The 15,735-nt window shown below is 38.0% G+C and overlaps 1 protein-coding gene across 8 annotated transcripts in view; it reads right to left on the bottom strand.

Moving 5' to 3' along the window:
* ATF7IP (activating transcription factor 7 interacting protein) overlaps nt 1–15,735 on the bottom strand; it is a 105,944-nt gene that overhangs the window by 85,509 nt on the left and 4,700 nt on the right. For 5 of the 8 annotated variants that reach the window (XM_086610994.1, XM_086610995.1, XM_086610997.1 and 2 more), the window contains exon 1: nt 1,919–2,431. The exons of 2 other annotated variants lie outside the window; for them this stretch is intronic. In XM_086610994.1, the coding sequence (XP_086467120.1) occupies nt 1,919–1,938 (20 nt within the window). In that variant the 5' untranslated portion in view covers nt 1,939–2,431. Of the gene's footprint in view, nt 1–1,918; nt 2,432–10,398; nt 10,601–15,735 lie in introns of those variants that run through there. One more of the 8 variants, XM_086610993.1, reaches the window with a different exon arrangement.

The following is a 15,735-nucleotide window of genomic DNA, read 5'->3' as shown; positions in this document are numbered from 1 at the left end:
TCTGCCTTTTCTCTTTCACTGAGTCATGTTATCATTGTCTCTTACATTACTGTTAGAATTAGTTCTCAATTTTTAACAATCTCACATTTATTATCCTTTGCTTTACTAGTCAAGGTTCTCTCTCAGGAACATTTTGTTTCTTTTAATCAGTTTCATGTTTTTCACACCCCACTCAATGCCATTTCTCCTCTACCATCCTCACACTTACACCTTACAGAAAAGGAAGGAGAGGCTCTGAATTGCTTTTTTCACATTGCAATGAAAGCAAGACTGATTTTACAGAATTTGCCCCTTATGGACAAGTTTTCTAGTTGTTAGCTGCGATTTCTAATGTAATTTATTTGTGCAAATCAGCCATATACCTATTCACATACTTTCTCACATGGACACACACCTCACACAGCACTTCTGTACTCCTTTTTTAGTCTAGACATGTGTATAACCAGACTTCTAAATGGCAAACAAAACATTTTAGTGATAACTTAAGATTTGATGCGGAACATAAAAGTCGTCACAGGTTTCAAAGTAAATGAGATATGTACAAAAAAAGATTCATTTGGCCCAAGTTGCTGGCATGCAGCATTTTACTCTGCTACATCAAAGAACAACGTATACCTTTCTCTATTATCATCAAACTCCCCCCTCCTCTGTATCAACCAGTTTTAGTTCTTCCCAGCATATTTACGTTTTCTCTATTGGCCTTAATTCACAGTCCATTTCAGAATGGCTCCAATACTTTTAGTCTCTATTAGTACACTCAAATAATCTATCTACTTTGCCCTTCTATTGTTTCAGTTTTATTCTCTTTGATTAATCTCATTTTTCCTTCAACTGGACCAGGCGTATCAACTGCCAGCTCCACATCCCTATCTTGAGCTGCTGTTCACCTTTAAGTGACCATGTTTTCCTTGGCCTGCTCATGTATCTCCAATTATTTCTTTTCTCTAGCTCAGAGAAGTCCCAGATCCAGACATTTTCTTTTACCATCTCCCTCTTTCCAGTCTGCCACTCTGTAAAAACTTTTGTGACTTGTAAAATAGAAATAATGTGAATACCTCTGTGCAGAACTAGCACATCTGCCCCATGCAGTCGTTTTACGCACTACAGGTAAAACCACAATACAACATGTTACGTAATTAGCAATATTGTAATTTTGTTAAAATTTACTGCTCTAAGGCAAGCTTTACTGTCTTCTGAGGGGGGAGATCAGACAAATATAATGTTATGATCTGCTTTTCTATTTACAAATATACCTTTTTAAAATTTACATAAATGCACTGAAGAACGTGCATTTATCCTAGAATCATAGAATGATTTGGGTTGGACAGTACTTTAAAGATCATCTTGTTCCAAAAGATACATGGGCAACAGTTCAGTGTCCAACACTTTTAACAGCTTTGCTATCTCAAAAATAACAGAATTCAAACAACAAGGATAATGAAGTTTCTTCATAATACCATGAAGCCCAAAAAAAACACTACTGGTAGATTCAGCCTTCTTAATTCTGCACCCTTGTCGGGGGTAAGCTCACAGTATTGCTAAGCCTCCATGTGCATTAATTGGTGTCACTACAGAGACAAAAATAACACAGTAGCAAAACAGTAGAGGTTTGAACCAACCAAAATCAGTAACATTAGCAGCAGAAACTACATTCTCAAATTTCTAATATTTTTTAAAGTCTTCAGTTTTACTTAAGTAAACATTTTACAATAATTGCTAGTTAAATGTTTCCCGTAACAATAGTTACCTAAAAATAATTACAGCATGAACAAATTACTTCCGGTCGTCCCAGAAAACGCCTCTTATGTTTAAATTTAATTCCTGGCATTATGCCAAAGTGGGGGGTGGGCACCTAAGTGGAAAAATAACTTAAAATGCCTTTAAAACATTAATGCAGAAAACAAGTTGCTTCTCTTACCTGGAGAGAATGTGGTACATGCAAAATGAGCTTCCTCCTTCAAGTAAGCTACTAATATGTAGCTCATTTGCATAAATATCACGAGCTACAAGTAGACTTCCAGGTCGGCCATCTTGATACTAAGATCTTGTTTTGTTTACATAGCAGCATGAGTACTATTTTTTAGCCAGCCTGAGCTACGCTGTTGTATCTCTCAGCTAGTAGCCTACATCTGCTTGTTAAAGCCTGCTGGAACTCCCACTTCTCCACAGAAGTGGCTGAATGTGTCAGGAGCACTCCTATAGCTCACTGAGCATGCAACAGCCTCCACAGAATGTTGCAACTGCTAGTGCCTCCAGTCGGACTCTTTGTGCTGCCTTCCGTGCTGCCAACTATTAGCGCTGCAACAACTATGTGCAGTGAAGTACCTCCCACATACCACACCGTAGTACCAACAAGCCTGAATTCATTACAGCATAGCACAAGACAGCACACTAAAAAAAATAAGAAAGCTGAAATTTCCTTACTATTTTCACTTACTAGCAATCTAATTACACCTAGGTTCCTTTGCAGATCTTTTCACACTCATCAGTGTGACTTTCGGTCCAGAAACCACAGTGCTCCTGCAATCCGCACACAGGAGAAGTCCATGACACACGTTAGCTGCTGCTGACGCAGAGCCAGACTGCAGTTACTCCGAGCTGGCGCCAGTAAAAATTTACATAAAGGGGCCTCATTTCAAGACTCAGCTGCAGCAGGATATTGCTGAGCAAAGCCTCCCTCCGCCCCTTCGAGACTACTGCGTGCGGGTTCTAGAATATACCGTCTAGCAATTTGCCTACTAATAATCCAGATCCACGTCAAAAGTCAACTGCTGCTCTTATTGTTTATATAAACGAAAACTGACAATAGTCTCTGCAAAAGAAATTCCACCTTGAAGTCTGTTCCTAGCAGGAATGCTACACACTGCACTGCTCGCACCGATTCTGGCGAGTGCTCTGTAGTAACTGAAATAACACCGACAAAATGGCTATGCTCGATGTTCAGCAACCAGCTTTTCTTAAAATGGTATTTCAAATATTTCACAGCCTACCAATAACATTTAAGTAAGTATCAACTCGGAGTAGGACAGATCCATTTTTAACCTAATGCTGACAGGTAACATGTCTGACCATTTAATTTGCTGTTTCCACTTCACATTTAATTTTTCTCCATTAGGCAGAAGAAAAAAATCCCCCATCCACAGCTGTGGAATTTATCTTTTCAAGTACCTAAAAGGTACAGTGACAAGTAAAGGCAGACGCTTGGATTTCTGCCTCACTCTGGCTTGAAATAGTTAATTTCTTAATTCTCACCTTTTGCCTTCCAGACAAAGTCCAATTACATTAATAAATTAATTACATTTTACAAGTGTTTATTATAAAAGTCACTGTACTTTTTTGGGGAAAAAAAAGTCACACTGCTTACTATTAAGTGTGCATAGTAAAAGATGAATCATTTGCCGATACCTTTTTCCCCTCGTTTGCTGCCTTTTAAGAAACTCTTAGAGCGTGAAACAACTCAATGCAGATAAACATACTATTTATTGTATTAACTCTGAACATGAATTTGTGAAACCCTAAACAAAATGAAGTTAAACCCACAGTAATGTTTGGCTAGCTACACTGCTGTAGTTACCGCCCAGCACCATTTAGTGGAAAAGTGACAGGGACAGTGATGATTGTCGATTCTCGCAGGGAAAGGCAGAGCACCTTAGGACCAGAAGAGCCTGCTTTTCACCATGGGCCTCTTCTAGTTCCCTGCACTGTTCCTCTTTAGAATGCCAACAGTGTCAAGGCTATTTATAGTCAAATTACTTTGTGTCCCCTTTTCCACTGTGAGTTTTAAATGGCTGGTTCTAGATTATTTGAGCATAACACAATTTGCTCGTCTGTAATGTCAAAAAGATACTAATTTTGTGTCTGAAAGTATTTAGTAATGCAAATTACTCTTCATTGGTTGTTACAATTCATCCTCAGCTGTTGCATCCAAAAGCCTAAAGTGATGTGTAAAGGAAAAATAATTATTTTTCCAGAATGACTGTCACATTAAAATGACAGTCATTAACTAAACAAGTGATCTGGTATTGCTCTTCTTCTATGTCACATGTATCGTTTGATCCATCTTACTTTCAGACAGATTTGTGTATGGTAGCACATTTAAGTGCTGTGCAGAATACATCTTTCGGCAATGCTGCTGTCATTTGCAGAATGAGTCATCAGATGAACAGCCTCTGAGCTTAAGAATAAAGGGCACGAATGCTGCTTTAAAAAAAGCAAAGCAAACCAAAAGAACCCTTGTTTCCCCTTCTACAGCCACCTCCCCACCCGGCTCTACAGCCTGGTGCACAAATACCAGAATAATAGCATGATTCTCGACACAGTAAAACAGATACTGCAAAGTGAGAGCTTTTACTTGGAGCACTTTCTATTCTTGGCTCCAGTTCACTCACGGAAGTCCAGGCCACAGCTTGCTGGCAGCCCGAGGCCGAGCTCTCCCTCTCCATCTGCCTTCTGGGGAAAGCACCGCCCGCTTCCAGAACCTTCACAGAGTCCCCACAGGCACCAGTGGCCCTGATAAAGCTCATTTTCAATCGCAAAATGTTTTTATGAAGAGGAGAAGCAATTGGTTTAGCAGTCAGAAATGCACCAACTCAGTTATACAGGGCTTGCTGAGCCCCAACGCACCTGCAGCAACGCCTGCCTGCCCCGTGCATAGCTGACACACCAACCCCAAAAACCAGCACAGGCACCACTTCAGCTTCCAAAACGGGTATTTGGGTGGGATTTTGTTTCCCTTTTTGTTTGTTTTATGTGTGTGGTCTATTTTGGGGTGAATGTTGGGGGGGGGTTGGTGGTTGTGTGGGGGTTTTTTTGGTTTGTTTTTTTTTTTTTTTTAATGCGGGAGTCTAACCTGGGAGAAAATCAATCACATACTCAGTTATATTCTCCAGTGATTGCTGCTACAGAAAAAGACAGAACGTCTGCCAGCCTTTCCCACGTTTAGCACCCAGTCAGGAAACACCCAAAAGCTTTTATGACTTTGCCTTCTCAAAGCCAGTTAACAGGACTCTTCCTTCAACATGCGCGCCATTTTATTGTCTCTCATCAGAAGCAACCTTAAAGACCATGTTAGAGTCCAAAGTAATAAGGCCAGTTGCGTTCAAAATAATTAGTGTTAGCTGTATGGTTTTAGTTGGTGCGTACCACAGACAACATCCTCAAACTTTAAATCTCAGTTGATTCATTTTAGAATAGAAAGGTACAGAAAAGGCTGTCATAGAACGATCTGCCTAGTTCGGACACAATTTTAGACATGAAACCATTGCAATGACAAAGTTTGTCTAAAAAAAAAAAAAAAAAATCTGTTTCAAGTAGCTCAATGTGGGGGGAAAAAAAAAAAAGGAGAAAAAAAACAAAAGGAAAAAATCCCACCAAACAGCAAAAGAAAATGAAAGGTCCTGGGCCTTCTGTAGGCAACACACACAGAGGCCAAAACACCACCTTCCCCTCCTACTTCCTCTCTTTTCCCAAGCATGAAACTTGGGGATGTTGGTTGATGAGAAGCTCAACATGAGCCGGCAATACGTGCTTGCAGCCCAGAAAGCCAACCATGCTTCCACAGAAGCGTGGCCAGCAGGTCGAGGGAGGCGATTCTGCCCCTCTACTCTGCTCTCGTGAGACCCCGCTTGGAATACTGCATCCAGCTCTGGAGGCACTCAACATAAGAAGGACATGGAGCTGCTGGAGCAAGTCCAAAGGAGGAACACAAAGATCATTAGAGGGCTGGAGCACCTCTCCTGTGAAGACCAGCTGAGAGAGTTGGGGTTGTTCAGCCTGGAGAAGAGAAGGCTCCAGGGTGATCTTAGAGGAGCCTTCCAGTACTTAAAGGGGGCCTACAGGAAAGCTGGAGTGGGACTTTTTACAAGGGCGTGTAGTGATAGGACAAGGGGCAATGGATTCAAACTGAAAGAGGGCAGATTTAGATTGAATATAAGGAAGAAATTTTTCACTCAGAGGGTGGTGAGGCACTGAAACAGGTTGCCCAGAGAGGCTGTGGATGCCCCATCCCTGGAAGTGTTCAAGGCCAGGTTGGATGAGGCTTTGGGCTACCTGGTGTAGTGGAGGGTTTCCCTACCCATGGCAGGGGGGTTGGAACTAGATGATCTTTAAGGTCCCTTTGAACCCAAACCATTCTATGACTCAGTGATTCTATGGACCAGAACAAATTATTCACGTAAGTCAGCCAGAAATTCGGTAGTTCCCAAGTCTTTCTCACATTGGTCTTTGAACGGCACAGAAAATGATGTTAATTTCTGAAATGGAGAACAGTCTATCAACCCATTACCTTAGCCAGTGTAGTTTATTTCAAGACACTTTACAGCAGAAGCCTATACCAACTGAAGGAGCAGGGAAGGCAGGAAAGGTGTAGATGGAGGGGGGGATGTATGTGTGTGCTGACAATAGGTGCATCAGCTTTTCTACTGTAGAAAATGGACGTGAGTGTCTAAAACAGGTAACTTCCAGGCAGCAGTAGAGTCTAATGTTGCATTCCCTTTCTTTTATAAAGGGAAAATAATTATTTTGACTCCTATTCAACTGTAGGAAAAAAAACAGGTTGCTCACAAATTTACATGAAGAATTTTGCATTTTCTAAACAAATACTGAAAAGCTGACAGATCTGAACCTGCAAATCAAGACGATGCATTAACATTTGCCTTACTCATAATTCCTTCCAAGACACTACATTGAGAAAAAACAGTAAAGTTTACAGCTAAACATAAAGGTCCAATTTAACTGTTCATTCAGTTATAATGCGATTAAGTATTTAAGATTCAGAACAGTTCTAAGTGGTTGATAATAATTTATTTCTACTACCTAAAGAACCAAGTACATCGGCTGTTTGAATGTGATTTGCATGCATTAAACAGTATTGTGGTAATTCAGCAGTCCATTCCACTTTGTTTCGAATCCTGCCTGAAATTGTTTGCTCCCAAAATATCTACTAAAATAGAAGCAGCAGCTGTGCAAATTGAGACAATTCTGAGTTTTAAGAGGAACATAAAAAATAATCAAGCCATGTTAGAATGGTTCCAAGCAAGTGTGATTTAGTAATGAAAACAATCCAAATACTTGAAGCACAAATGAAAATAAAATTGAATAATTTTCTTACAATCAAATACACCATTTGCAATAAAATGAATTGAAAAAAATGTGAACCTATACACTCCTTCAGAGTAAACTATTGTTGTGTATTTCTCTTTGAAAGTCACATGTATTTGAGATTGCTACTCTAACAGCAATTTATTTACTTCTGAAAGCCTATCCTTCAGGTTTACCTATCAGCAGTACAAAGCTAATTAATTGTCAGAATGTTCAGAAGCAGAGAAAATGCAGACATAAGAACACTGAGCAAAGTCTGACAATCTATGTCACATTAAAAATGTATAGCGATCAATTCAGTTGAAGTCAATGCATTATACACAACTATTTCTAATTCAAATCATGAACGTCTAATGTATTTAATAAAAGCATATTTTATATGTTTTTAGCATCCTCTGAAGTGCCTTCTTCCCATGCAGGTAAACGGGTGTTTCTCCATGTTCTTTTTGACTCCTGAAGAACAAACTATTAACACCATGGGAGGGAACAGAGAAGAGATCATGCTGTCAGCTACCAGTACTGCTGTACAGCAGACATTACAGTGTACTTGGACTTCTGGAAACAGGGATGAGTTCCATATGTAACACAGGTTTCAAAACCTACCATACTTTATGCATTCCAACACCCACTTTAGGAAAGAAAAAAGAAAACTAACCAAAAAAACAAACCAAACCCAACCTCCAAAAATGCAAACCACCCACCCAGCTCACTACAACAGAACGTTACAGCTCCCTGCTGGGTCAGTCATTTTGTACAGCACTTCCAAGAACGAGACTGTTAAAGAGCCAAATAAACCAAAACCAAAGGGAAGGAAAGACACTGAGACAAAAAGCTTTCCTCTGAGCTCTCGTAACCTCTCCGTGACTTTTCGGTAAAATGGGAGAAAGCTTACTCAGCTCACAGAAAAAAACACAGGCGACAAAAAAAGCACAAAAAGGACTGTATGAAAGACATGGTGTGAATGTACAATATTTTACTCAAATGTAATACATGTGAAGAACCACTCCTTACAGTGAATGCCAAAAAATACGCTACTTTTCCTTTTCATGTTCCTATTAAAGAGGGGGTTAACAAAAAAAACTCAAAACCAACAGAACCAATAGCACTTGACAGTTGTTATATGCCTGCTGTTATATAACATTTTCATATGCTTCTTTGGGGGAAAAAAAAAAAATCACCACAAAAAACTACAAACACCACACTACAAAAAAACCCCAAAACAAAAAAATAACAAAACCAGCACCGGATGTAAATGGTAAAGTATGTTTTAGACACAAAATTTCACGCCCTTCAATGATCACAAAGTAGGAGTTCGGTGAACTTACTATAGAGAATGAATTATTTCTGCTTGCTTTGAACAATATGAGTTATTAATCAACATCTGGAATTAATCAACAACAACTGACTAAAACCCACACGAACACAAACCTCAGTAATCATTTATAAGACTGGGGTCAGGATGACTTGACTCCGAGTATTTGCAGAAAACCATAAAGATTATCGTTTGGAGGTTGGGAAGAATGAAATCTGACTACATTATTAATCTGCATTCATTAGATGAGGTGAGTGTATGAAAAAACTTCACATTTTATCAAGGTAAATGCATTTCAATAGAATTAAAATGTCTGAGAAGTCAAACGACAGCGCCCAAATGTTCTGAGGATCTTCACTCTTACCCATTCAAAGAAACCTACTATGAACTAAAATCTGCCTTAAATCAAATCCACTAAACAAAATTCCTCTAGGAATAAAACAAGTCATGAACCTACCTATCTACCTGCATTTCATCATCACCTGTAACCACACATTTGCATTATTCCCATCACTGATCTTTTATCCCAAAGCAGGCAAATCCTATGACCAATTACTTAAATTTACAGTTAGCTGAAGTCAGCAATCAACCTGCACTTAAAATCTTGTATTTTACTGATTTTTTTTTTTATTTCTTCATACCAAATGTACAAGGTAAACATGGAGAAGCCACATCTCCCAAGAACCTGATATGTACTATCTGCCCAGAATACTTTGTTTCTTTATAAACAGTGTATTGCCATTAACTATAAGGATCATTTAGAGGAACAGATATTTAAAAACTAATAGAATCACCAAGTGCTTTATTATAGAGTATGCTAAAAGCACCAAATTAATGTACAAAAATATTGAGGCCGGACTAACCTTTTAGGCGGTTAGTACTTTCACATCCTGAGCACCAAATTCAACTTCAGACAGGAAAACACTACGAGCTACATCCTGATAAGTTATCCAGCTCTTCTGCTGCTCCCAATGTGTTTCTGGAGAACTTCAAGTAACTCGCTATTTAATTACTCTCAAATTATTTTTAACTCATATCCAGCTTAAGATCCCGTAAAGACCTTAAGTAGATATTTGAGACAGACACAAAACAAGAAAATGAGTGAGTTACAAAGAAAAACATCTTCATCCTCCTCCTTTTCTGTTCTCCTTCTCCCCAATAGAAAAAAAGATGAGGACTGCTTTTCTCCCACCTTCTCATCCCTGAACACTGACACCTATCAACTATCAACTTTTTAATGAGTGTTAAGGATGACAGATAGCTAGGCCATCAACCAGTAATATACACAGGAAAAGACTAGGCCATGTGAAACCACTAGCACTTTGAAACTCAGATTTCAAGTAATTTACACAAAAGAAATAAAAGAATAATCTACCTTGAAATTTTCATTCTATCATTTGTAGTTCTGCAGAATTTATAGTAGTGTTATTCTCAAGTAGCAAATAACTGCTATCTGCAAATTAGTTACAATTTACATAATCATTGCTATTCCAGTGTATTTATGCAGGTTTTTTAGTTCTTCTCCACCACTGGAAAAAGTTACATCTTGAAAATATGATAATCAAATCTAAATCTAACTTGGTTACAAAAATTTAACGAATCTTATAAAGAGTTTATTTTATGTTTTCGTTAAAACATCAGGCAAGCTTTTGAGAGCAGGCAGCATAAAGTGAGAGCTCTTCTGGCCTGGCAATGAAGTAAGCCGAAATGAAGTAATCTGATTAGCAAAACATATGGGTATGACCTTTGGCCTCTCCTGCCCCACCCAATCTACCCTGTAATGGAAAAAAGATACGAGGTCTATGAATTAATTCAGTGAGAGGGGAGGGAAAACAAAACACAAACACAAAAACTACACCACCAATGAACACCTTCCTGTTAACAAAAAAAGGAAAACATTTTAAGATGTTTTATACAGCTTCGAATTAGTTAATTTTGCCTAAACCAAGTTTGAAATTGTTTCTCAGCAAAGCAGAGCTGTTGCTTACCTCTAAGGTCTGGAGCATGTGATGCCAACAGCTCTGCTCATTTGCATACAGCCAAGCTAAACTGCTGCAATGAGGAGCACTTCGACAGCCATTTTGGAACTGCACTGTCTCAGCTGCACTGAAAATGTGACTAAGATGGCTGCAATGTGCACTCCAGAGCAGCCACTCAGTGACAACTCAGCAGGGATAAAACGTTTACACAGCAAAGCACCTCCCTCTTTGCCACACCGCAACAAACCGCACAGAGGGGGGCCAGGGGAATGGTTCCTCTGACAGGCAGGAAATGGTTAATGCACGGCTGCAACATTGCAGCTAGTCGGAGTACCACTGGCAAAGAGAAAACTAAAATAAACCAAAAACCACTGAGATACAGCCCTGCTAGGTCTGTGATCCAGGATTTGTATCGCATACCTCAAATCCCTCCCGACTCCAGGCAGTTCAGAATCCATGTCGCATATTAACAGCTACAGCGCCAGCTCAGGCACAGAACTGCCTAACATTAGGCAATACTTTTCAAGAGTAGCCTCATTTCAGTCTTAAAAAAAAAAAAAGCTTAAGAAACTGATCTATACCTTTTTACAGCACCATCTATTTTGAAATATTGTGTAATATTACTTGAGGGAAAAAGGAAGTTCACTTTATAAATAAGGAAGCTAGCAAAAAACCCAGGAACACTCCAGAACTTCAGTGCCCACAGAAATCAAGTTTCTAATTCTTTATAAATGATGCAGTATGTTAAGTTTTTCAAAAAAGAGACATATCCAGAATCCCTTCGGCAATTTTGCTAGAATTTTGTTGTAACGATACTGAGTAGTTTGTTCCTAAAGAATTGGTATGGGAATCTATAGCGGGGACAGAAAGGTTGTCAAACACACAATTTTAAAGCAAGCAGTTAATACAGGTTGCTCTTTAATATTTGTTCATTAATGCCAATCACGCACTCTTGTCCAGGCAACTGTGGATCAGTTCAAGAGGGATCTCCTCTATATCTACCTCACTTCCTCATGTACACCACTTCCACAAAATCCAAATACAGCTATTTTAAAACAAAATAACTGCAAGTGCACATGGGGTGATCCTAAAGGAAATTAATGTTGAATTATTCCTAACCTTTTACCAAAAAATCTTCTTTGTGATGCAAAATTAGCATGGTAAGCCTTCCCAGAAAGTGGGAGAACATGCCCTCCATGTACTTTTTATGAAAATGTCTAAACTTATATAACTGCGCAAGTCTGTTGCCAGCTGTAGCTAGTTATTTCAGGACTGATTAATCATGCCAGCAGTAGTTGTTTGATGCACTCATCAGCACAACAGTTAGAATTTCAAACTTTAAAAACGTTGAAATACACCATCTGGTTAATACAAGTATAAAAGGAAAACCATGATTCACAACACAAGAAAAAGCACATGCCACGTACATGTAAACAGCTACGGTGATTATCATCATCTTTGATAATACTGTACAGATTCAGAGGACTAAACTACACTACATTTGAAGTTCAAATGTCCAAAAGATAAGTCTCTCAAAACAAATTTGTGAAGACTGGAGAACAACTTCATTACAATTAATTTAAAATTACCCACTGCACTGAAGCTTTTCTCCACCAAGACCTATTACTAAATCAAAAATCAAGTTTACAACAAATTCAAAAGAAACATTTTCTATTAGCCAGTTATAACTCCATGTTGCTTACTCTGAACTTGTGACATAGTACACCTTCAGCTTACACGGATTTACAGTAATTGGTAACACTTCAAAATTTGAACTTAGTATTTCATTTATATGACAAATACACACATACCTTGATTTCCACAGTTATGATGGTTGATATAGAATAAAATTCTATGTTTAGCACACCTACAAAATTCCTACATCAAAGGCAGAATTCTGACCTCCATTCCTAAAAGTTCAACAAAAACCTAGGGAGGTTCTAAACCAGAACCCAAGAGCTGCACTCACAACACTGCATTCTCTAACATATTCAGTCTTGGAGCTCAATATTTGGAAACTCAGCGACCTAAATAGGTTTGAATAGGCCTTGGTAAAAGGCCTTTTTTACCTACTTGGTAAAAAAAAAATTTCAGAGAACACTTCCACTGAGCCAGAGAAAACAGAACCCATGTCACACTCCAGTTGCTGTAGTCAATGTCTTACCTTGCCAGAAAGCTTCAGGAACACACATAGGTATTGATACGTTAATACAGGTGCTCAGTTGCAAGCAGTCCAGCTGAATGGTAAGAAACTGTACGCATTTACTCAAGAGTTCACTTCAATATACTTCAGTTAACATACAGAGGTGTGTTAATATATTAAAAAATATTAACCAAACTAATTCTAAAATAAAACTTGACATTTAATTAAACACAAGATTAGAAGTGAAATAACTCATCTGAGAATGCTTTGGTCCAGGAAATATGAAAGTGAACCTACACTAATGTGGAATTCCTATATTAGTGTAAGACTACAATTTCTTACTGCTACTTAGGGTGACATCTATACGGGTTCTCTAAAAATCAAAAATAAATAAGAAAATTAAGCATTTTTAAAAAATTCAGAATGGAATTTAAACTTAACCTGTTATGTCTAGATTTCTCTTAAATACATAACAAAAACGCTAAACAACCTCAACTCTGCCCTATTTTGATGACTTGCCAACACACTGGAGTATTGTCTCAGCAAGTTCAATTATTCTAGTCATAAGTTAAATTTTAAAGCAGAGCTTCCATTTTCCAACCTTCTCATGAACATCAAACAAGAAACTCAAGGCAATGGTACCCTGTCATTTCTCTAATTGTTGCCCTATATAAGTAATATCATCCCCCTCACACCTCTTAAATATGATTACATAGAGTCAGACTTGATACTAGGGCTCCTACGCTGAAGCATCAAGGGGAGGCACAAAATTCTGGACTTTCGGACAGGGTTTCATATTACAAGGGCAGTAAAAAAGCAGCCAAAGCATAAATAATTGGTTTCTAAGCATGTAATTAGAGCAAAACGAATCTGCTACATATCATCCACATCTCCTCGCGTACGAATCACATCTCATCCACTTTTCTCATTTACCCTCTTCTTTTGTTTTCTTTTTGCCTTTTTTTTTTTATGTTAGTTAAATTTAAGTGGAAACAAAACAGTTATTACACTGATGAAATTCATGAGAGACTGCTACTGTTTGTGTTCATCTGAATTGAAGTTTCAATAGACCATCTACTGAAACCCTCCTTTATTCCCATATTCACACAGGCCAGTAGGTGGACTTCAAGAAACATCTCAACTCTCACTTAGGACGGCAAGAACTTCACAGATAAAAACTACTTAAACTATTCGGGAAAAGAAAGAGCCCATGTTGATCATGAGACAAGGAATACTAGAGCCCAGAAAGTCAAAGTCTGCATAACATTTGAAGTCTTCCCATAATTGTAAGGCACTTGATGGTAAGAGCAATGAAGGAAATTTTCAACATATTGACTGAAGTCAGCAAATATGCACGTTTATGTGCTAGTTTGCCACTAAACACATTTTGAAAGACTTAAAAAAAGCCCTAGAATGCAACGTCTTTTTAAAATAACCTTCTGGAAATTGCAAAAAGTTGGAGGCAAAGGTAGAAGGAACTTTCTTTCATGTCAAGTTTGTTGTTGTTGTTGTTTTTTGTGGTTGGTTTTTTTGTTGTTGTTGTTATTTTTCCTTCTTTTTTTTTTTACCATAACATTTCTATACACTATTGTGAAATGGAGGATAATGCTTAGGACAGCACAAAATGATGGAGCAAATATACAGGTTATTTTAACAGCTAGCTGACATACCCACAGTCATATCATTTATAAAACGTGCATTTTCAGAAGTTGGATTTAGAAGAGAAAAACATTTTTCCTGTATTAAAAATATCCAAGTCATACAGAGCATACAAGCTCTATTAATTTACCTAAATATCTTAGAAAATAAATTATTCCAAAAAACCACTTTGCACACAGCCATCTAATTTACTAAGATCTTACATAAGCCGATGTTTGTTCCTGGAAGAAATAAGAGCTGGTAACTCATGCGTACAGTTTTTAGTCATTTATAACATACACAGCTCAAAATAAAGCATCTTAAGTGTCATAGCTGCCTTTTTTTTAAAAAAAAAAAAAGTTACTCATAAATCCCAAAGGAACATAAAGGGTGTTTATACAATATACATAGTGTATACATTCCTCCGCAGGGATATGATGGAAAATGAGCATCAGGCATTTATTTAATACCACATAGTCACTATTATGCCTTCAGATACACCACCAAGGAGTAATTACTGGAAAAAAAAGGGGGGGGGGGGGGGGGGGGGGGGGGGGGGCAGGAGGAGTAATAGGGGACAACACGGACTTACCTACATTGGCAATTTTAAAGAGTATACATCAGTGGTACTAAACAAGATAACGAGTGAGCAATGGAACTACTGAAATCACATTTCCTGCAGATTTATAAGTATTGTCTTGCTACTTCTTATCAGATAACCTCAGGTTATCAGTGGTGTCTTACCACACTGGGCAAGCGGGTGCAAGTACACGTCTCGTCCTAACCTGCGTGTTGATGTGACAGCCTCCATACCACTTTGACAGACAATACCTATGTCCTGACTGACCGCAAGCTATTCCCCCAAAACAACAGGTAACTTCCAAGTTCTCTCACTGGAGACAATGGTAGCCTCTCCTCACCCCCGATGCTTGTTTTCACAAAATTTGCAGGAATTAATTATTTTTGATGCTTACTTTTCTGTCAAATCTACTGAAAATCAACAAGTCTCTCAAGAATTACTAAGGACACTTATATGATCAACAACGATCATATAAAATTGGACTACTATACTAGAACTGAGCAGATTTCTGTTAAAACTTGTAGGCCTGTGGCACAATTAAACATTTTCATCACATACCTGGTTTTGCAATTTTCTGCGTAATCAAAAAAAGATAATTTATACTAGTTAAACATATTTGTCTTATAATTGGCATTCCTAAGTGCCATTTAATAACTTTATTAATCCATTTTTTAAGTTTCATGCAGGCGTTTATTTTTCATTAACAACATTCTGTTTTTTAATACTAACATAACCTCAAATGAAAACATAAAACACAAAGCCACATAAAACTCAAGCATAGCCGAAATTGTGCTCTCAACTTTCTGATTTTTTTTGCAGCTATGTATGCCCATAAATAGGCAAGACAGAACAGAGATAAGAACTAGAATATTAGCTAAAACCAGAATATGCAACTAAAGTAAAACATCAAAAAGAAAAACCGCAACTAGACAAAATACACTCTCATTTCTGAATCATAATTCAATTGTTTACACTCTGAAAAGCT

Source organism: Tauraco erythrolophus, chromosome 4, assembly GCF_009769465.1.
Source record: "Tauraco erythrolophus isolate bTauEry1 chromosome 4, bTauEry1.pri, whole genome shotgun sequence".
Lineage (NCBI taxonomy): Eukaryota > Metazoa > Chordata > Aves > Musophagiformes > Musophagidae > Tauraco > Tauraco erythrolophus.
Note: the sequence above shows the minus strand (reverse complement) of the source record. Positions and strands in the feature narration are given on the sequence as shown.